We start from the raw sequence: 24,179 nt of genomic DNA on the forward strand, positions 1-24,179 counted from the left end.
TCTCCTATACTTCTGCCTTTGACTCTCCTTTCCCACTCTATGTTTATGCGCTCATATTCCCTGTCCTTCCTTTCTGCCTTCTTCTGACCTCTGCTGAAGCCCAGCTGGTCTTGTGCATGGGGGTAAAATCAGTGTTGTTTGTTTCACAGTCTGGTCTCACTCCAATACATGTGGCCGCATTCATGGGTCACTTGAACATAGTCCTCCTTCTGCTGCAGAATGGAGCCTCTCCAGATGTCACTAACATTGTGAGTATGTCTTGCAGTTTACATGATCAGAATGTCTTTAAATTTGCAAAGTGTGCTTCTTTATTTACTATAATTGCTAACCTGTTTTTGTGCAAATAATATTAAGATATTTCTTGTTAGTCAGATATATATTAAAAAGATCAAAAAGCATTATGCCTTTGTAGAAAATATTTAATATATATATATATATATATATATATATATATATATATATATATATATATATATATATACATACAGTATATATATATATATATATATATATAGATATATATATATATATATATCTATATATATCTATATTATATGTATGTAGTTGTGCACTTAACAATAATACCTTGCAACCTTGACCACCTGGAGAGGAATCTTCTAAGTATGTTATTCTGACAAATAATTGGTATTTGCAGCTAATGGGCGAATTAAACTTTACATTATTTATGTTCTAAATTCTAAAACAAATTTGGTGAATTATAAGTAACCTTCAGATAAATATGATATATTTCATGACCCCTGGCTGAACTACTATTTCCAGTACCTAAAAAGTAGAGAACTGGAAGGCTGAAGATTGAATGTCCATTTGGTGAAAGATCCCAAATGTTAATAGGCTATAGAACAACTAGGTACCATAATCAGTATAAATAAAAATCACTGATTTACATAAGGTCTTTCTACAGTCAACGACCCTTCATATTAGCTAAACTATTTGTTATTAAAATCACAGGTTGTCAGTAAACATATATACATATTATTTTAGTACTATGGTTAATAAACTTTGTGGCCAGATGAAAACCATTGTTGGAGCATGGAACATTAAACCAAACAAATATATTTGTACATATTATTATTAGCATGTATTTTTAGGGCGCCAACATATTGCGCAGCATTGCATATACATGCAGGACATCTAAGACGGTGCATCAAACCATTTCTGCCAACTTCCCCATCTTTTGTGTTGTTGTCCTTTTTTTTATGAGGGCTTCTATAACACAGCTAAGAAGGTTAGGTAGGTTGATTTTTCCAATTTAGGGTGATAAGCGTCTGGCCTGGAATTAGGCTTTTGTAGGCGACAGTCTAAATAGAGCTGGAACTGAGGATTTTTGTCACTTCAAGCTAGCTATTTTACACAAGTACATTTCTGGGCCAAGAGACATAAGTGCTCCAGGACTCTTGTCCTGTAGCTATGAAGCCTTGGACATTGGCGTAGGGTGTGCATAAATGTCATAACAAGTCTAGTAGGCCCTATACATCTGCATTAGCCTATACTTAAAACACGTGGGATATGTGTGTTGTGGTGCCAGAGCCTGTCTATCAGTTTTGATTGTCAGGCCCTTTTTCCAAGAATCTCTGCTCTTATGTGGGCATTTGGTACAGTAGGCTTTTACCGCATATATGTGCAACAGAGAGTGGCTTTGGTTGTGGTTTTAGGAGGGTTTTTAGTCATGGATTTGCTAAGATTATTACTTAAAAAAATAGTCTGTCCTGAGCTTGAATAGATCAAGATTCCTTCCAGCTTTTCTTGAAAGGAACAGTTTATTGTAAAAATAAAAACTGTATAAATATATTTGCAACATAAAAAATGTTTCTAATATAGTTAGTTAGCCAAAAATGTCATCTACTGTATAAAGGCTGGAGTGACTGGATGTCTAATGTAATAGCCAGAACACTACTTCCTGCTTTGCATCGCTTTACATTTCAAACTCTTAGTTAAGGTGGCCATACATGGAGAGATCCGCTCGTTCGCCAAATGAGTGGATCTCTACCCGATATGCCCACCTTGAGGTGGGCAATATCGGGCTGATTCCGATCGTGGGCCCTAGGGCCCAATGATCAGATCCTAACGATGGGTAACGGACGGTCGGATTGCGGCCTTGATTCAAAGGGATTTTTAGTCTCTTCCGATCGACATCTGGTCGACTTTCGGCCAGATATCGATCGGGGAAGTCCGTCGGAGGGCCCTATGCACGGGCCAATAAGCTGCCGACTTGGTCTGTCGGCAGCTTTTATCGGCTCGTGCATGGCCACCTTTAGTCAGCGACTTTAAGGAGAGCCACATGGGACATAACTGTTTAGCGAGGAGTTTGCTTTTGATCCTTAGTATACAGGTCAGATGCAATAGTTATGAACCATGTGCCCCCCCCTCAAGGCACTGATTGGTTACTGACTGGTAACCAATCGGGAAAAAAAGAGAGCTGCAGTAGTGTTCTGGCTATTATGTTAGATATCCAATCACTCCAGCCTTTATTTATTACATATTTGGTATTGAAAACATTTTCTATTTACCCAGTTTTTATTTTTACACTGACCAATTCCTTTGACTCATTGGTAGTGCACTGAAATCAAAGCAGGGGTTAATCATGCAAGACATATTATTCACTGTACACATCAAAATCACCCCACAATCTCTTCCCAAATAGAGAACACAAATTAGAATCTACCATTTACCACTTTTTGATATACTTTTAAGAACAAGGGATTAAATACTAAAGAATATGTGTGATTCCACAATATATAATGCATAGTACATTTTCCCCACTTTTGCACCATTTTTTTTTCTAAAAAAATATAAAATGGGGGTTCTACTTTAAAACAATCTATGCATTACACTTTCAACTTGAAAACCTTTACAGTAGGAGTGTAGGAATGTTATATACTGTATACAGCAATTTTTAATAAAATAAAGAGTGGGAAGTAAAATGTTCCTACTAATTTTTGTGGTCTGCACCCTTAGCTATCCACTGGCTTGCAGTTATACAAAAGCTAACTACCTGAGGGTTTTACAACCTTGCTATCAAGGTTTGTGTTAAATTGTGATTGTATCTGGGCACATCTAGAATATCTTGCATATGTTATATGTATGACATTTGTTACTTCTATTCCAGAAGTGAATTGTGAGGGTGCTAGGCGCAAATGCTTTCATGTATACTGTATATCATTTTAGCACCAAAACCAAACAACACCAGTACAGTCATGTCACCATTATTACTTGTTCAGATTAAGGATGCTGATGGAACGTATAGACCATTAGAATGTTTGTAACATTTTTTTTCATAAATGTACAGATAATCTCTTGGTATATGTTGCATTTTACAGTCAAGCATTGTAAAACTGTGAAAACATAAAATGTTGCCGTACCTGAATTTGTATACATTGTTGTTCATACTCTTTGCAGCGTGGAGAAACAGCACTTCACATGGCTGCACGTGCTGGACAAGTAGAAGTGGTCCGTTGCCTCCTGAGAAATGGTGCCCTTGTAGATGCCAGAGCCAGGGTAGGTTAATTGATTCACTTGCTATGTTTTATTTTATAGCCCATTACTTATTTTGTCTTGAGTTTTAACGCTTTATTTACAGAAGGGCTTATTAAAATATACTGCTATGTTGAAATAAAGATTTGTTTTTTTAATGAGAGTAAGGATTGCGATTGTTTTAAGATGGAATGTGCAGTGACTGCACACGTTGCTGTCTCTCTTATGTCAGGGCAACCATTGCTGATCCCAAAAGAGGGGTTAATAGTTGTAAACCTATATTGGCCCTAGGTAAGTTCCTGACAAGGAAATGGATGTAAAGACCAAAATAGGTTGGACTACATATTAAAAGGTTGGTTCACCTTTAACTTAACTTTTATGTTATAGAATGGCTAATTCTAAGCAACTTTCCAATTGGACTTCATTACTCATTTTTTTATGAAAAATGTTATAGTCTTTCAATTATTTGCCATCATCTTCTGACTCTTTCCAGCTTACAAATTGGGGTCATTGACCCCATCTAAAGAACAAATGCTCTGTAAGGCTACACATTTATTGTTATTACAACTTTTTATAACTCATCTTTCTATTTAGGCCTATTATTTTTCTCCTATTCATATCTCATTCTTATATTTAAATCAGTGAATGGTTGCTAAGGTAATTTGGAACCTAGCAACCAGATTGCTGAAATTGCAAACCAGATAGCTGCTGATTAAAAAGCTAAATAACTCAAAAACCACAAATGAAAAAAAATGAAAACCAATTACAAATTGTTACACTCTACATCATACTAAAAGTTAATTTAAAGGTGAACAATCCCTTTAAGTTTCTTATCTACAAGGCTTACTAAGTAGGTGTATAAGCTAGTAAGGATACATAGCCCTTTGACAGTCAAGACCCAAAATGTTCCATACTTTGGTCAGCTTTCTCCCTGGTACTGGTCACTGCTTGTTGACAGTAGGTACTGACTTGGGATGCTTAACTTCTGCCAATACACACTGCACAAGTCAGATGATATTGCTTGAAAATAGGTAAAAAATCCTTGCTGGATCTTCGGTCTTAGAGTTTTATGTATATCTAGGCTGATACAGAAGCTCATTGCAACAAGTACACAGTGAATATATTTACTATCATTTGCATATTTTGTATCTACTTGCACTTGTTGCTTCATTATTTAGAAAAAAAATTGCTGAAAACAGATTGTAATGGAGGCAGAAGGCATGCGCATATTATCATCCCATACTAGAGGTCCCCTTAAACTACCCTTGCTTCTGCTGGCTCTTCTGTTAAATTAATACAAAAATGTTCTTTTATATTTGTTAAATAAAATGTTGATGTAAATTTGATACATCACATTCAGGAATAGTTTTCCATTAACAAGTATTTCTCTGATGTATTTCATTTCACCAGGAGGAGCAGACACCTCTGCACATTGCCTCTCGTTTGGGCAAAACAGAAATTGTCCAGCTGTTACTTCAACACATGGCTCACCCAGATGCTGCAACAACAAACGGCTATACACCACTTCATATATCTGCGAGGGAAGGGCAAGTTGACGTAGCATCAGTCTTGCTGGAGGCTGGTGCTGCGCATTCATTGGCTACCAAGGTAAGAATGGGAAAACACATGTGTTAGTTACAATATAGAGGCATGTAACCCCTAGCAGTAGAATTCATTCAGTGGGCAAAAACCAGTGGCCTATATCTACTGCTTTTTGTGTGATATAAAAGCATCATGCTTATGTAGCTCGGCTTAAAACAGGTGGTAGGAACAGGGCTTAATCTTTGTCCTCAACACGCTTATTTATTTTGAGTAATAAACATTTTGTTTTTACGTCTTAAGTATCCATTGAACGTTGTATATCTTATGTAGGACAAAAATTGATCTTGTAGTGACCCATGGCACCACTAGTGCCTGAAAACTTGCCGGTCTTCCTTATCAGTTAGTTGGTGCAACATGATTAGCACCTAATGTAGAAAAAGCTATTTGCCCTTATATACTGATTACATTTTAATCTGTACATTGTCCTCATTTTAACCTGTTAGGTCAGCTCTTAAGTTATTCAGTAATGCTCATGCTCAGTTAATTTAGAGTATATTTCTTTTGAAGTTTGCTTTCATGGTTCTTGTATCCTAATACAGGGTGTTCACATAAACTCTTATCAGATCAGGGCTGTTCTGTGTTACTCAAATTTCTGACAACTTTCTTCTTGACTTTAAACTCTACAAAGTGTGTGTGTGTATGGGGGAGGGACGACAGATCTTTTAATAGCCTATTTTGTTTTCAGCCTAACATACAGTAGGTAAGGCAGTAGGCAACATATTAATAATAATAAGATGGGATACTAGGAACAATCATTGGTTCTGTTGTGTGTAAGCATTGACCCTACTGTTTTTGCTTTGTTGTTGAATAACTTTTATAGGTAGGCATCAACAGGCTGACCCAGTAGAGGGGGCTGCACACCAAATGGCTGCCCTGTTTTTGTTCCACTCATTCTGCCTGACAGAATGAGTTAGATATGCAGCTCCCCTTTACTACCCATACACCCTATACTGGGAGATCCAGTACAGTTCATTGGCTGCTTACATTTTCAAACCAGCGTGTTTGACGAACCAACCAATATACATTGTACATGGCACTCAGTCAGGAATGCTGGACCACTATACACATATTGGAAATATCAGATCTTATCATTATCTGTATGGCCATATCTTGCTCATGACTCCATGCTTATGATTCTGTGCTCATGATACTGTTCTCATGATTTTTTAATGCAGGTTGTATACAGTGTAATCAGATGTATCTCTGTTATTGTATGGAAACATGGCTTTTTATTGCAAACGGAATAGTTGGAATAAGGAGCAGATAACAGTTTAGCTAACTGGGAGTTTTTCTAGACTAGATGCTCTGAAAGCTGCCACTCCCTATAGTTCTATCAAGATATGAAAGTGTTCTGTGGTGGCGTCAGTGCCCCCTGGTGGAGAACATACGCTGTAAATTTTATCAAAGCTTATCCATAATTTGTTTACTGTGTGGAGCCTATTTATTTAACCTCAATTTTTTTCTAGTCAAGTTTTTAAAGGGGGATACTGAAATTGGAATTGAAATTTTTAGAGCTTCATGATACCCCAAAGCTGCTAAAAATCTGAATCTGAAAATAATCCAGCTAAAACCTATCGAGGTCATGTAGAAATGATACATTCAAAGAAGGAAATTCCTAATGCAAAGAGAATAAATTTGTAATCTCACCAGTAATATGTGGGGCCTGGGTGCACATGCCCCAGACCTACAGCTCAAGGTGACGGTAACCAACCAAACAAAAGACAACAGGCACTCACAGATCCCACAATAGGCTTGTAAAAGAACTGAGACTGTTATTTATAAACCAGGGTCACTATATGCAATCAGTTTGGAATCAGCCCAGTAACCTGCATTGATAAGAAGCATCCCATGATTGTTCAAATGAACTGGTACAGTAGTAAACAGCACCAGAAATGTTAATTACATTTTAATCTAATACTTTTATTTTTCCTACATTTTCTGAGAATTCCTCACTAACACTGTTTCATCAACATTTTCTCAAAATCTAATGCCAAAGCAATATGCAGATAGAGCCACTCTGATTTGGCATTAGACCCCCTCATTGTAAAGGGGCAAAAGGGATGGAAATGGTAATGTAAATGAAAGTGGTATCAGTTGAGACTCATTGTATACCACTATACATTACTAACTATACTTTCTGCATAGGTAATTGGGGTTGATCTAGGCAACTTCTAATAATCCAGCTATTTATTTAACAGAAACACCCATTGACTCTGTGGAAAATTGATTGTGTCTCAGTTTAAGAGCAGTTGTAGCACTATAGGTTGCCTATCCCCATTGTAAAGTATAATTAGCTGTTTAAGTGAAACCTGTTGAAAGTACCAGTGACATGTAACATCACATTGTATCATATTCAGTAAATTGCTCTGGATGCGCAGGATACAGCCAGGCATTCCAGCCCATGCACAGATGTTACTGTTTAGTACCAGGTGGTCATAAGCCTTTTGTGATAATGGGGGAAATATTTTCACAGATGTTGGAAAATACAGGAACATATTAGGTATGTGAGGGAGAGAAAGGGATGTTTTGAAAAAGCCACTGAGCTAGATATGAACAAATCATATCAATATCTTTCTTAAAACTCTCAGAAATGATTCGCTAGTGTTAGTGAGCAATGCTAATATTCATACTGTACCAGTTCACATTACTTCATACAGTATAATGCAATTTACATACTTCATTCTAAAAAGCACCTTCCCTTGGTGCTCACTCTGATATATTACACTGTTCATTTAGACCAAAAATAATAGCACACTGCATATTTTAAAGAACAATTTATCTGATGGTTTAATGTAATTCATTTAGGATAAAATGATATCAAGTACATACTTGTTGTATTTGGTAGAGGTTTTGTAAAGTACTGTCCTTTTAATTTACAGAAGGGATTTACACCGCTACATGTGGCAGCAAAACATGGAAGCCTAGATGTGGCCAAATTACTCTTGCAGCGTCGGGCCCTTCCTGATGCAGCAGGAAAGGTAAGGTCATTGATGATTATAATGTGTTATAGGAAACAAACATATTATATTGTCTTCCATAAGGTAAGTCATTAAGCATTGTGTATGTCAAGAATAAGTCAACCTAAGGCATTCATCTTGTGTCATTTCATACAAGATAATCATTACACTCATCTTTAATGTATTACGTCTCTGTCAGCAACTAACTACTTTAATACCCTAACAAACACACCCCTTTGCAGAATGGTCTCACGCCACTCCATGTTGCTGCTCACTATGACAATCAGAAGGTGGCGCTGCTGTTACTGGAAAAGGGCGCTTCCTCTCAAGTCACTGCTAAGGTGAGGTCCAAATGCTCAATATTAAGACTGCTGAATGTCTTGCTTAAAGAAAGCTGTTTACCATTAATTGTGTTGTAGACAGGAAAAGTACAGACACACATAATTAATAAACTATTGACTAAGTAAAATTGAAAATGCCTTAGAATAGACTCTGTATGGCCAAAAGTATCCCCTTCTAATTAGTGGAATTGGCTTTTTGAGCAAATACCAATTACTGACTATAGTTAAGCACACAGCTAATCTCCAACAACAAACATTTCCAACAAATCACTATGTCTTATGTCTGCCTTGGTCAACTTGACCATGATGTGAAAATATCTTCAAGCACAAGTTTTGGTGATAGCACACAAACTAGAAGAAATGGTCAAATCTCCAGCTTCAGAACAAGATCTAAACTTGTGGAATTTTTTCTGGTACCCGCCCTCGCCTCTTCCATGCTAAACAATGCATGAAAACCATACCTGAAAGTCCATACCTGAAATTTGCAAATGAGGTGCTCCCAGTTTTATTAAAGATATAGACACTCGCATATGCATCAAACCTTTAAGGACTTATAAGTCCTTCCTTAAGTAATAAATGGCACATGGATAAAAGGAAATTTATTCCCACCAGAACTGTTCATTAGAAACTTAACAGCATTGATTGTTATGAAATTGCAGCCACATCAATGTGCAATGGCAAGCATCAGCTAAAATAGTGTAGGGGTCGCCACTATTGGACTTTGGAGCAGTGGAAATCTGTTTTCTTTAGAGAAAAATCACACTTTATTATCTGACTGAAGGATGTATCTAGGTTTGGCATATGACAGGAAAGCTCAAACTCCCTCAATGTATACAGGCGACTTTAAAGTTCGGTGAATGATGATTGAGTCAAGGGAACTGGGGCTGTTCTTGTGGTTTGGGCTAGGGAATCTAGTACCACTGTAAGCAAATGTTTTTTTCCTATTATGTGGTATTAATATGAAGAAGGAACATTCTTGTTTCAGCACAATAATGTATTGGTTTCTGAAATAGAATGGAACCTGACTGGCCTGCACTGAGAACTGAGCACAAGCCAGCTGAACACCTGACTGTGACCCAGCACAGTTCACTCATCATCAGTTCCCAATATATCTTATGCTGTTTTGGCTGAATGGAATCAGCTTCCGCCATCAATCTTTTAACACCTACTGCAAAGCATGCAGAGTATTAGTATAGCAGCGAAAAGAGGAACATTTTCATATGATTGAAATGGAATGTGACGTTGGAAAGGCACATGTCAAGATACTTTTGGCCAAACAGTGTAATGAAAATGAATGCTTGAGGAGAGATTATGAATAGGACTACAAATTAACATTTGAAATGTGGTACATGAAATATAACCACTGACTTTGCCCTCTGTGTCCATTCCACTTTATTTTTTTTATTTTTATTTATTTTTCTACTGCACTTGACTGCCCTTATAGGATCATCTGTAATGCTCTGAACAAGCAGTTTTTGTATATGATAGTTACCTATCTGTGAAGCCGCTCTGTATAGATCATACCCATGATTTCCTTTTTAATGTACGAGATACTGCAGTGCATATACAGATCTTTGGTATAGATAAACACACGCAGACAACTTTCAGATGGACTTCAATAAAGTAACAATCACTGACCTCTCCGTGTGGTGTGGTATTAAAATAAGTGAAGAATGTTTTGCGCACAGTATGGCAACTGCCTTTGTTTGTAACAATGCATAGTCTACTGAAAGGAAAATAATATAACTTCTGCATTTCTTTTTTTTTCTTTTGAAATGCTGTGTTTCTGAGGGAACCCTCTTAGAATAGAAGGTGTTTCCACATTGTCATTGCCTTAGCGTGCGTGATATGTCTTGATGGATACCCATGTTGTCATTGGACATTTGTATCCTATTTAAAAGCTTACATATGTTGTCTGTTTGATAGGAAAGCAACTCGTACTCAACATAAACAAAAAGACAGGAGCTTTTAAGACAACTTAGGGAGCTGTTTTAAGGCTGGTTTTGCATTTTAATGTAATGTATTTTGGAAATTCTACAACCATAATTTTAAGTTATTGGCTTCGTTTAGAATGGCTACACCCCACTGCACATTGCTGCCAAGAAGAACCAAATGCAGATAGCTACAACACTTCTAAACTATGGAGCAGAGACCAACATTCTGACCAATCAGGGAGTGACACCACTTCACCTTGCAGCCCAGGAGGGACATGCTGATTTGGTAACACTGCTGCTGAATAAGAAGGCCAACATTCATGTCGGAACTAAGGTGAGCAGTTCTATTTCATCTTATTTGGTTTAAACCAGGTTCTAAAATATAGAGTATGTCAAAGTAAGTGAGGGAAATGTATAGGTACCTTTTTGTATAAATTATAGGATATATGTTTGCAAACAGTGAATTTTCCCATTGCACTGGCATTTTGTTAGAGCCTATAACATTGATTTTATCTTTTGTCCAAAAAAAAAATCACAAAAGGCATTTATTATGATTTAAATCCAGATCATTAGAATGTAGAATTAAGCAGAATACTTAAGATCCCTAATATTGTGGCATTTAGAGAGTCTCCTTAAAGCACTATAAGTGCTTTCAATCATTTAATTGTCATTAAAGCTTTAATGTTGCTAAAGAAGTATATCCACACTAATATTTTACAGTTTAGAGAAGCTTCCAGCTCAAAGTCTATCCTCTCTGTTTGCTTGAACCTTTTTGTGTTGATGATTTTAATAGTCCTTACTGTATTTCACTCAGAATGGACTGACACCGCTGCACCTCGCAGCCCAGGAGGACAAGGTGACTGTAGCAGAAATATTGTCAAAGAATGGGGCCAAACTTGATGCTCAAACTAAGGTAATTATGGCAACTTGTACATATTGTTAGATTCCATCCAGATACTCCCCCATCAAATTTAACATCAGAATCCTGACCATCAGAAATCTATAGCACCAAGAAAATAATTTATTTAATTTTTTTATTTTCATTTCATAACTACAGTTTTGTTACAGTTAAATTTCCCTTTAGACTGCCCCAAGATTGCCTTATGCTCATTCATTCCAAGTGTTCTTTGTAAAGCTGCATACTTTTCATCAGTACAAATGTCTCCATGTTTATTTTGTTTTTAAATGATACACTTCCTAATATTCTCAGTTATATGTGCCAACCTGCCCAATAGTATTGCAGCTAAATCATAATGAATCCTCTTTTGTAGCTGGGTTACACACCGCTAATTGTGGCTTGTCACTATGGAAACATAAAGATGGTGAACTTCCTTCTAAACCATGGAGCAAGTGTCAATGCTAAAACCAAGGTAATGATTTACCATTTCTCAAGCACTTTGCTTGCACTTATTTTCTGTTTATTCTTTTGCTTTGTGGTTCTGCAAATTAGTTTTAACGATTTCAATGGTGCAGTTATATTTTCTTCAAGTGTAGCGGTCATACAGAATAAAAGGTCAAAAAGAGATTTGTAATGTGAGAAGAAAGATTGATATAGACTGAAATATGGGAGAACAGATTAAATAGGACTGGCTACACTGTTTTGCCATGTCAGTCTTTATAATGCTTCATTCTCTTGATGATTTGGACTCTCTTTTGTAGGGATTGAAAGTTTTCACAATCTTTTGTTGAACAGCATACATCAAGTATCGCAGTTAAGAATTAATTGCGTCTGTCTATGATCCTGGTCTCAAAACAGCAGCGTGCTGTGATGAAGTCAGACAAAATGTGCACAGAAACGCAACCCAAGATGAGCATGTTATTTAATTCCCTTCATTGTACAATGTATACCTACAGCCAAACCCAAAGTAGATTTGTGAATAATTTTAATGTTGTCTTCCAAAATATTGCTCACAATAAAAACTGTATTAGTTGCAGAACAAGTCTGATTCTGCCCTATATTCTTAATTTGATAACAAAGATCATTCGGAGGGATTCTGGAACACAAAGAAACCATATTCTTAGTTATTAAGGTGTTTCTTAGCAAAACCATTGTTACAATGTTTACGGTAAGTGAAGACAAACTATTGCTTAGTTTTCTACGTTTATATCCAGTGACATTTTGCATCTTATTCTGAACTTCTTGGAGGTGTCACATCACTCATTAATCATAAAGGATTTAGGGTTGTTAAAGCATTTGTTAGCACATAGTAACTGTTAGGTAGCAATATCTTCTTTTTTCCTATAACAGAACAAAAATAACAGTAGAAATGATGATGAATTGCAAGAATGCTGGTTATTATTAATTGTATTTATTCCCCTTTTCACAAACAGAATGGCTATACGCCATTGCATCAAGCTGCTCAGCAGGGGCATACCCACATTATAAACGTTCTACTGCAGCATGGTGCCAAGCCCAACGTTACAACTGCAGTAAGTACTCTCTCTTTTGGATCTAGTAACTTTTAATCTCAGTATCAAGCTGAATGACATGTATTGACAACTGGCTGCGAAATACTTAGATGTGAGTGCTTGAAATATAATCTAACGTTGAGTTATATTGAAAATATAGAAGGTCTGTCCTTTACTTTGCTTGGCATACTGATGACTGGCGGGAACCTTATTAAAAGTACACTGAAAACCTAGACTATATATAACATTACTACTTAGCTGAGTATCTTTAAGAGTAAGGGCCTTTTAGCTCTACAAGGAAGACCCAAAAATCAGTGTATGTTCCCATGAAATCTGGTCTGTTATTGCCACCTGGTGGTAAGATTTATAACTTACACCCGTCATTAAAAAACAGATGGGCTACAGTATTCCCAAGCATGATCATAAGTGAGTAAATGTGGCTGGCCATTAATACATTTACAGATAAAGCATTCTTTAGCATGTCATCTATAACTCCCGTGATACAGTAAATGCACAACATGACACTTTTCAGCATGCAACACCAGACACACTGGTCAAACAGAATAGCATTTTTCCTCGATAATGTCTATATATGAATGAAGATATGATCGACTTATAGTTAAAATATCTAGGATGTGTTTTGTATGTACAGTGCTATAAAAACTATTGTTTGAAAGTTAACGATAAAAAGTTATCGCAATCTTGGAGATGTTTAAAGGGAGACTGTTATTAGGAGAAGTGTGTTGATCTTTATTATGTTGTATATTCACACTTGCGCTACTTTGTCACATATAAGTAGATGCTGAGTAATCTGAGGTTTTTTAAGAACACACTGCGATTACTCTCATTATTTTATCTGAAATATTTTTTAGATTGAATTTCCTGTTATAATACTGATGCAAAGGTGTTTTTAGCCATAACATAAGGCAACTTGAGTGTCTTCTACAGAAACAAGAAATCAACTCTTACTACTGCAGGAGAGAGTGATGTGGTCTGTAAAACAGTTAGAAATTCAACAACCCCCAAACAGCTCCCAGGCAGGCCGCACCCTTCACAAAAGTTCAGTAAGAGAGGACGGCATGGGGTGGCCAGGCCCAGATTTAGCTCAACTAGTGAATTAGTTCAGTGTGTATTTACATGCCTCCAACTATGCAAATAAAACTGCCTCTTAAATCCTGAAAATGAGAAATAAACCCCAGTTTATAAACTGCGGGCATAAATATGCGTACAGCTCAATATTTGTCTTCTTGCTTATAAATCTAAAACAATTTAATAAAATAGATAAAGTATAATTTTACAGCAGTATTCCTAATTTGTAGATTGGTCACTTGCAAAGTTCAGGGTAGTGTGCAAGTGGTTAAAAGGAGGTTTCATGGAGACAAATGTAAAGTATAAAGCTTCCTCAAACATATAATACTGCACGACAAGGAAAACAAAGTTTATCTTGGCCTTTAGCCTCTACAAAAATGTTTGTTAAAACTCTGGCAAGCTAAAATATGCAAAGAACCATATGTCATTTTAACCTTTCAATTCTAGAGGTATCTTTTTTCTTCAGAGTCAGCATTTTAGGATCTGGAGGCCTGCCTCTTTAAACAGTGGTTGTGGTTCAGGAAGAGGTTAAGGGGGTTATTTACCAGAAATCTGATTTTATCTTATATTTTAAATAAAAAAAGCTTGACCAAACTCCCATCCACAATTTTGCCTTATTTACCATTTAAATAACTCAATTTTATCGAATTGGGAATAAACTTGATGAAATTGAGCAAAAACCCAAATCGTACAATTTTTTCAGACTTTTTTACCCATAGGCTTAATTTTTTGGGGTTTTTGCTTGAAAATTATTGGGATAAACCCAGTGCAAATGACAAAATCATCAAATTGTAGAAGGGACATCTGCCTTTGACTTATACATGACCTTGACTGGTTTGAGATGGCGTATTTTCAAATTTGGGCATTTTTCAGCATTGGGGGTATAATAAATCTCAAAATCTTTTTTTCTCCACGAAGTTTTGCACCAAAATGCCAGACCAGAAAAAAAAGAGTTTTAGTAAATAACACCCTAATTGTTCTTAAAGTATCCTGAAGCCCTCCTGTGACGTTAGTCTTAATAAAATAACGAAATGATCTGCCCTCGTGGGGTAGGATGTTTTTCTTTTTTTCTTTTTAATGAATATGCATATTTTTTATGCTGTACATTTGCATATGCAGTATCAGCTTTGGATGTCAGCGTAGTAAATCAGGAGAGCTCTTTCTATTGATTTCTTTTGAATTTAGATGTATGTCTTGAGCCAGTGATCCAACCCAGTGATTCAACCTAGACTTGCAGTCCAAAGCACTGGAGCTTACAATGTCCCAGATAAACAGGACATGATTAAATAACAGTCTGCAGTAAGATTTGTAAGGAGCAAAACTTAAAGGGCATCAAACTGCTAATATATTAGAAACCAATTTATGTAAATTGCAGAAGTGCCCACAGGGTCATTCTGATCTAACATCAAATTATTTCTGGGATTAGAATAAAGGCAATATGCTAAATCAAATTTCTGACTCTCCTTACCCTATAAGGTTAAAACTGCCACAGACAGTAGCATAAAAGAATAATGTCTATAACAAAACCACAAGAAACGTCACCGGAAGCTCCAGAGGTTTTTGTCTAATTGTAGCTCTGTACATCAGGGGGATCGTGGGAATTTTTAGCACTAGCTGTAGGAGGTTTGGGTATCATTTTGTTTATGCAGCCACAATGCCAATGCACAGTCTGGAGTTATTTTGCGATGAGAATCTTAGCAGTCACAGTTGTATAACACAGACCATGGCAATTCAGTATCCCACAAAATGCCATACATTTGCTTATTTATTTTAACTGATATTTGTAAAAGTAGTAGCCAATTATTTGCTGTGGATTACTGAACTGAAGCAAATAAACCCCTACTGTAAATTAGTAAGAACATAGATGTCACTGCCATGTGGGGCATTCTGGGTAGCATTCACGTTCTGCCAGCTGGTGTATTTTGGGTATGAATGTCCAATTTTTTTTTATAAAATAAGGTCATCTGTCTCTATTAATAGAGAAGTATCTGATTTACTGCATAAAATCTTAAAAATAGAAAACAGAAATAGTATAAAGGTATGGGATCCGTTATCCGCAACCCCATTATCCAGAAAGCTCCAAATTACGGAAAGTCCCATACACTCCATTTTATACAAATAATCAACATTTTTTAAAAATGATTCCCTTGCTCTCTGTAATAATAAAACAGTACCTTGTACTTGATCCCAGCAAAGATATTATTAATCCGTATTGGATGCAAAACTGCCTATTATTATTATTATTAACATGTATTTATATAGTGCCAACATATTGCGTAGCACTGCCTATTGGGATTATTTAATGTTTACATTATTTTCTAGAAGACTTAAGGTATTTATCTTACGGATTTATCTAGAAAACCCCTGGTCCCAAGAATTCTGTAAAACAGGTCCAATACCTATATTGGGCAGATTAATTAGTTATTTTCATTGTGAAGACCTCATGTGTAATGCCATTAGACTTGCCCTATCTCTGTGAAATATCTCTTGTAGTGGCAGCAGAATAAAATCCTTATCTCTGAAAATATTATGTACATTATTACATTTTGGATTGGATTTTTTGCCAGAAGGCAAAAAGTAACGTCAAGAATTCATGAATGATGGCTTTTCCCGACATTTACTCTGTGTTACTTCACAGATAGTGAATGTAAGATTTTCCTCTGTGGAAATAACATACTTACACTAAATGAGTCTCAGATGTGGGTGTGTGTTGGCTGCTTTATTTTTCTTTAGGGAACACTGTATCCAGATGAAGGCAGTTCTTTATTGGCTGCACATTTCCACCGCAGAATTGGTGGCTGAAGCTCCTTTTGTTAACTGAGCAGCAGCAAACACATTCTTAAAATATTAAATATTGTTTCTTATGAAATTTAGCTAGCTGCCGTTTGCACTCAAGGCAAATGTTTTCTTACACGCACAGCTTTAACACAGACAGCACATTGTAATGCAGAAAAGCTGGCAAATGTCTGCATTTTGTGTTGCTATGGGGATCCGAAAGAGGGAGAAGTACTTCTGAAGTTAAATCGAGGTTGTTGGTAGAAAGTAGTGCTGGTTCTCGTGCATGGTGCCTTGTTTTGGATGGAAAAGCTGGCTCACTCCTGGCATTGTGTATGATCTCATTGGCTCCAATTCTCTTATTCTGTCTCCTACTCCACCTTCTTCCCCTGTAGAATGGCAACACTGCCCTGGCGATTGCTAGACGTCTGGGATATATCTCTGTGGTGGATACTTTGAAGGTTGTTACAGAAGAGATTGTCACTACAACTACGGTATGTATCCGCAGCATTCTGAATGTTTGATGGTGCCAGCATCAAGTATACATATATATATCTTGTTATCCAGGCTTGCAGGGAGCTAGAGCTTTATCTCTCTAACACAACTTATCAATTATATTTTATTCAAGAACAAATACTTTCCTTTTATCATGTCAACTCTTCATTACTGCAACAGCCAATCATATATGCATCTTAGAAGTGTTGAACCTCAAATGTGGTCTATATGTAAAGGTACTGTTCTGTTAATGGATTCATACTATAGGAAGACATAAGCTACTGATGACCCCTGATCTATCTGAAATACAACTCCCAACATCCCACTGACAACCAAAAGATGTTGGAGCACACTGGGATTTGTAGTTCAAAAACATATGAAGGGTCACCAGATGTTTTCAAAATAATTTCATTTGTGTATTTGAGCAAATATTCAGCCGCATGATTTTTTTGTTTATTCTGGAGAATAGGATTTTTGGAACGAATGCAGATCAAGTGTGTGCGGCTCATACAAAAAGTCTGTTCACTTCAGCACTTAAATGGGTTAATTCATCCCATATAAAGCAATTCATTGTGACAATTGTCTGTTAATTGCTTTATGAGTGTTATCTGAGATGTAGTCTGTCCCATCTGTAGTTTAGACACATGTTGATATGTTACGCATATGACAGCTAAACCTTTATTTTACATGAGTGTGTAGAGTGCATCAACAGAATGTTTTCAGGAAAACAGCTGAGATTTCAGTTTCTCTTAACACTGATTTATTGTGCATGCTCTTCAATAAAGCAAGGTGTTAATTCCCTTTTAATGATTGTTGCAGTGTGTGCAAATCTGCCTAAGTTCTCTGCAGCCTTCATTACTGGTTAGTTGTCATTGCAGCGCAGAAAGAATGGAGTAAGATCTGAATCTCACTGAAGCTTCTTATAGCCTATGGGCTCTTACTGACAAACGTTTTTACCTGCGCTGGGGCTGTACTCACACAGGCGCGTGTAGGCGCCGAACGCAAGTTGAGACGCAACATGCTGCATTTTTCCTGCGTTCGGCGCCTACACGCGCCTGTGTGAGTACAGCCCCATTGGAAAAAATGTAATGCGTCTATCCCTGCGCTCCCCTGCGGCTGAACGCAGAAAAACGGAACGCAGGGGAGCGCAGGTAAAAACGCTCGTCTGTAAGAGCCCTTAAAGCCTAGCCTTGCCCTCAGCATACACACCATAAGCATTATCTGCTGAGAGAAATACAGCATCAAACAGTTCAGCTCATGTTTTCTGTTTAGTTGAAGAGGTAGTCAGGGTAACAGAGAAGCAGCTGAGTTTGTATAGGTAGATACAGTACTGATGATTTAGCTACTCTAATTTAGTTTAGTACAGTATGTGATCTATAATCTGGAATTCAGCCATAAAGCTATTTTTCAATATAACATGGATTTATATTTTTCAAACCAAAAAGTTAATGTTACTGCTTCAGTTTAATATACCCGCTTGCTTTTAGAGGAGTGTTGAATCCTGGTTAATATGTGTTTATTAACTGCAAACTGTTGGCTACTGCACAGAGCTGCATTTATTTACATTTTTTAGGCCCTTCTAAAATTGGTTTTGAATATGCCCATAAATGGTTCTACATCAAATATAATCACATATTTTTAGGTTTTAGGGCCAATCTCTTAATAATGGGTCATATTAAACTTTAAGGGAAAAATGTATCTAAACATTTTTTCACATTCCCCCATAGGCCACAAAGCATTTGTTTGTTTGTTTCAAAAAAGAAAATTCCACACCAATTAATTTAGCATAACATGTACAAATATTTGGTGTTAGATCAATGTGCTTTATTGGCACTCTGATTTCAGAGTAAATAATAGAATGGGGCTCTTACATGTCACATAATAAATGTTTTCTTTTCCAAAGACAAATAATGCCTAAGGCACAGGTGGGGAACTAATAAAAGCCACTGTGAAGAGTTTTGCCTTTTAAAGGACATGTAAACCCCCCATGCAAAAATGTAATCACTGATAAGCCTCTTTGAAATCTCTTGATCACCTAGGATTCATTCTCCTCCTGTAACCCACTCTGCCCCCTTCCCTCAGGAAATTCCTTTGGCTGTTGGCTCATGAGCATGCTCAGTTCTTCTCAGCTCAGATTACTAAACACACCCTCCAGTCTAACAGCCAATGAAGAGATAGCATTGCTGGTTCCCATAGAAACTCTGCTCTAGCTGTCTGATCCTATTTTTAAATCCTACCCACTCTCCTGAGCACAGCTTAACCATTACAGTGCCCAATCCAAGCAGGACTTTTCATCATAGTACATCCTGCCTGTATTTTTTGATTGCTTGAACTTTACATAGCATATGTGCTGTTTGCAAATATAAATGCACTGATGATGTGTCACAGGGAAAATGGCCCCTGGGTGTTTTAGGGAACTATAATGGCAAATGGAGGGGATGTATGCAGTACAAATAATGCCATTTGGGTGGGGGAGATGTGCCCAACTTATATACATGGTAAGAAAATGTAGGCTTTACATGTCCTTTAATTTAGGCCATTGAAACCAGCTAAATTTTGCAGCGACGCATTGACAGGTGGAAAAAATCATATTTTATAGTTTGCACCAGTAAAAAAAGAGACAATGTGTAATTCAGATTTACAGTGCAATGTTTCTGCTTTTACCCTAATGGAAAATACTGGCAGTCACAACAACTGTCACCTCTTCCCTAGTAAAGCATGGGAAACACTCTGTCTATGGAAGACACACAGGTAGAGAAAAGCTGACATCACTTATGCTTGCATGTTCCTTCTTTACTAAGGAAATAATAGGATAGGTAATAGTGATTATTTCAATTAAAACAGTTTATTTCTGGAAACAGCTTCAGTCAAAGTGCCCTGTGTGCACAGGCATCACGCTATAAGCACTTATAACGGTACACTTTATTGTAATGTAATAGGGGACCAGTTTTGAACTTGGGTTGTCCAGTTCAGAAATGCTGTCCAGATTTCTGAGCTGTGGACAAAACTCTTTCACTGGTGTTTTTGGGTTCTGGTTCCTGCCATGTCATTTCCCTGCCCCCTGATGTCATTGTTCTGCAGCTAAACATAATCCCATCCACATGATTTTATTTTACATCTACCCCAGGGGCAGAACTACAGACACTGCGGCTGCAGGGAAGCCCATGAGGTATAGGGGGCCCCATGAGGCCCTAATTAAAAGCAATTGCAAAATATATTGGTAAAACAGGACAAACTGTGGATATGTTGGGGACCCTAAAATTAATTTGCTGTGGGGCTAAGTAACATCTTGTTATGCCACTGGCCTCCCCCCCATCCATTTTCTGCAATAGGAAAAGGTGGCTACACTAGGGTGTAATAATATAGACAGCTAACCAAGTTGCTACTTGCACACAGCTTTTGGGCCATGGACACCTTACAACTATTTTACTGTGGATCCCATAATACGCTGAATTGACTATGCTGCATTATTTGTACAGAATGTGCCATTCAGTCTCTGCATAAATAGATTCTCAGACCCAAGAACTGGAGGAGCAAGCATTGAGAGTTAAAGTCATTTTTGCATGTTGTTAAGATTTCCATGGCTTTAATATTATTGCATATATGGTTGTTGCTTCCATACTAATCTGTATGCAGGCGTGCTCCTCCCCTCCTCCTCTGTAGCAGCTTCAGAGCTGCCCACCTGCCGTCTGTTATTTCTGTGCTATCTTTGTCCATGAAAATCTGTCACGGGGCTGATAATATCATATTAAAAAACACAGTTAACTCATTACTTACATCATTGATTTTTCAGCTCGTTAAGATGATTTACTGTTATTTTCTGATGTGCAAAATCTCCTTCAGGAAATGTTTTGTTTTATTCTAATCCAAAATAAAACCTTTAAACACTGACATTAATACAATACATAGCACATGCTGTATGTCCAAGTGTATTTATTAATTCAAAAAAAAATTACCAGCCAATAAACCCCCTACTTCACACTGCCCACTGTAGAGTTGTTATATATTCTAGATGTGATATACTATAAGAATTATTGTGTTGGAAGCTACAGGATATAAAGAAGATACAATTCTATACATATTAAAAACATACAATTCTATAAACATTATGTGTTTTGAATCTCTTGTGAACAGTGAAATGGAACAGAATCAAAATCATAATAAGTAATGTTTTACCGATGCTGAGACAAAAGTCATTGCATTCCTCTGGTGTTCAGAGAAAAATGAATAAAAGCTTATTTCCATGTTTTTTCCCTAGACATTTTAGAGTATGAACATAAGGGGCAGTAAAACTGCATTTCATTCCATTGCTAATTAGCCAGCTGGTTATATTTTAAATTATCACAACAGAATATATGCATAGATCTCTTTAAGGTGTGGTTCTTTAGTAGTGATAAATAATACACGTATCACTTAGAGCCATTTACTGAATTAGATGTAATTCCTTGCCCCTCAAGCAAAGCTGATTATGTACAAGGTTCCCCTAGTCTTCTATTTAGGTCCCTATCAATGCCAGGGTGGGCACTGATTGTGCACTGTGCTATTAGTCAAAATGCTACTCTAGAGAAGGCTTTGCCCCAAAAGGATCTAATTTACTTTGATTCATCTTGCAGACTGTGACAGAGAAACACAAGCTTAATGTGCCTGAGACAATGACAGAAGTTCTGGATGTTTCTGATGAGGAAGGTGAGGTTTATATATATATATATACCTGTTTTAAAACGCATGACTGACAGCTACATTATGTAAGCACAGATCCTCATGGGTATCACTGTCTTTGAACATTGTGTAAATACAATTTATGGATGTCATCAAGTCTCAGACTGTTGGAAATACATGTTCATAGTATTGACTGCTCTTTGAGCTTTACATTGTCAAGACTTTTTCACTATTTAATTTTATTCAGATGATATTTTTAGCGTTGTCTTTACCATGTTCCAAAATCCCTTTTGAGCTGTAGAAGAGGAAGAAGCACAACAACTCACACAGGCTTCAGCCTCCATCATATTTACTGCAGGCGTTGTGGCACAAGCTTTTGTAAAATTTGTATTATTTGAATAAAATGGAGTTCTTTGGGAGACGGCCTTCCCTTAAGTCGTAGCTTTCTGGATTGGGTTTCCGGATAACGGATCCTATACCCAGGTCCGGACTGAGAATTAAAATAGGCCCTGGCATTTCAGGTACACAGAGGCCCAATCAGCCCACATAGAGGCCCAAACAGCCCCACCAGCCCACGAAATACTGGCTTTCTATTGGACCTTATAGCAGCCCCTCTGGCATTTGCCAGAATCCATAGATTGCTAGTCTGGTCCTGCCTATACCTTTCCTTGAAATAATTGATTAGACTTGCGCTAATAAGGCAACAATTTCCTATTGTTTTTTGATACGCAGAGAGACATTTTTTGCAAAAATACATGCTATTCACTTCATTCACTAATGTTAACTAGCTTTGTAATCTTTTTCTACTACTCTCTCAAATTGAATAATACTTGATGCAGCTCGTAAGTTCTTTGATGGTGAGCTCTTGTCAGATCAGGAACTTCTTAGTATGCAAGTTATCCCATCACACAGGTGTTTGGGCCTTATTTAGCATGTGTGTATACATTATTTTGTTTTGCACAAAACAACTGTAATTAACAGACAGAATTTCTATCATAACTTAATTAATTTGACAATAACATTTGAGAGCGAAATACATTAACAATTAGGATTACAGTGTTTCTGCATGATTCATTAACCAGCATGAATTGAGATTCAGTGAATGCCTGACACCGTCTATGTCTAGTAACTGATATAGCTCCCATATTGTATGTATATTTTTATTTGTAAAGCGCTCCTCGAGGGCAAAGCACTGTACAGCAGAACAATACATTAGTAGTAAGAAACAAGGGGTCATTGGAATAAAAAGTAACAATAAGTGCATTATTAGAAATGCAATTCACATAAATATAAAAAATATAATTATAATACAGATTAAGTGCTCAGTGTCAAGGAAACAAAAGGCTAGAGGACCCTACCCCATAGGGCTTGCAATCTAAATGGGAGGTTAACATACAGACACAATTCAGAGGGGTATTAAGGTGCTGTGGGTTACAGTTTGTTACACTGTTATATAGGTGCCAGTTCAGGTGTTATCCATTTTCATGGTTTTCTTGGCTATGTTTTATACTTATAAATAAATGTATATTAATGTATTTGAATGGGGAGTTGTAATGACGTACTGTATGACCTAATATGAAATAATAGAATATATCTGTAACACTTTCAATTTACTAAAGAATGAAAAAAAATAAGGTGAATACTTGTACACAAAGAATGCCCAATGTACAATCCTCAGCAGTTGAGGATATGCATCTGTATTTCCTGGGAACGTGTGCATCTTTGCACCCTCTCAGATATATCTCTGCTGCAAATTAATATTTTTATGTAACTTTTCACAATCATCAACATATATGAAAACTTAAGCCATCTTTAGTGGGAAAAAACCATGGTACTTAAATATAAAGAAATAAAATAGTATATTTGTTATTTTAATGTTATGGTTAAGGCACCGGATATTTACATAAGCTTTTTATTGTTTACCTATTGCTATCTACAGTAGATAAAATAAATGACATGTATGAACCAGCTGCTTATTGATTTCATTGGGGCTGATTGTAAATGGCATTGCATTAGCATATATTGATTGTAGTCATTTATCTATAAACATTATTAAAGCTATTTCCAAACTTTTAATAAGGAGATGATACAATGACGGGAGATGGTGGCGAGTACCTACGACCTGAGGATTTAAAAGAACTTGGAGACGATTCATTGCCAGGCAGTCACTATTTGGACGGAATGAACTATCTAAGGTACAGCTTGGAAGGAGGACGCTCAGACAGGTATGTATATATACATGTGAACGTTGATGGTTTTAAAAACCTGCAGTTAACCCTATTGAAAATGTTTAAACATTGAGCTGGATGAAAACCCTTCAGCAGTGTAGCTGCAACTCTTTTCTTATTACAAAATAGCTGGTGAACTTTGCATTCCCAATGTTCTTTCCCAAAAAAATCTAATTTACCCAGAACTATGGAGTAGCC

At 36.8% G+C, this 24,179-nt stretch overlaps 1 protein-coding gene across 40 annotated transcripts in view; it reads left to right on the forward strand.

Annotated features, from left to right (window-relative positions):
* Positions 1-24,179, forward strand: part of LOC108710308 (ankyrin-2) — a 292,137-nt gene that overhangs the window by 212,712 nt on the left and 55,246 nt on the right. For 33 of the 40 annotated variants that reach the window (XM_041590234.1, XM_041590225.1, XM_041590237.1 and 30 more), the window contains 12 exons: positions 150-248; positions 3,418-3,516; positions 4,903-5,100; positions 7,974-8,072; positions 8,294-8,392; positions 10,463-10,660; positions 11,141-11,239; positions 11,598-11,696; positions 12,658-12,756; positions 16,995-17,093; positions 21,708-21,780; positions 23,834-23,978. In XM_041590234.1, the coding sequence (XP_041446168.1) occupies positions 150-248; positions 3,418-3,516; positions 4,903-5,100; positions 7,974-8,072; positions 8,294-8,392; positions 10,463-10,660; positions 11,141-11,239; positions 11,598-11,696; positions 12,658-12,756; positions 16,995-17,093; positions 21,708-21,780; positions 23,834-23,978 (1,406 nt within the window). The remainder of the gene's footprint in view (positions 1-149; positions 249-3,417; positions 3,517-4,902; positions 5,101-7,973; positions 8,073-8,293; positions 8,393-10,462; positions 10,661-11,140; positions 11,240-11,597; positions 11,697-12,657; positions 12,757-16,994; positions 17,094-21,707; positions 21,781-23,833; positions 23,979-24,179) is intronic. The other 7 variants (XM_041590295.1, XM_041590315.1, XM_041590250.1 and 4 more) reach the window with 2 other exon arrangements.

This window comes from Xenopus laevis, chromosome 1L, assembly GCF_017654675.1.
Source record: "Xenopus laevis strain J_2021 chromosome 1L, Xenopus_laevis_v10.1, whole genome shotgun sequence".
NCBI lineage: Eukaryota > Metazoa > Chordata > Amphibia > Anura > Pipidae > Xenopus > Xenopus laevis.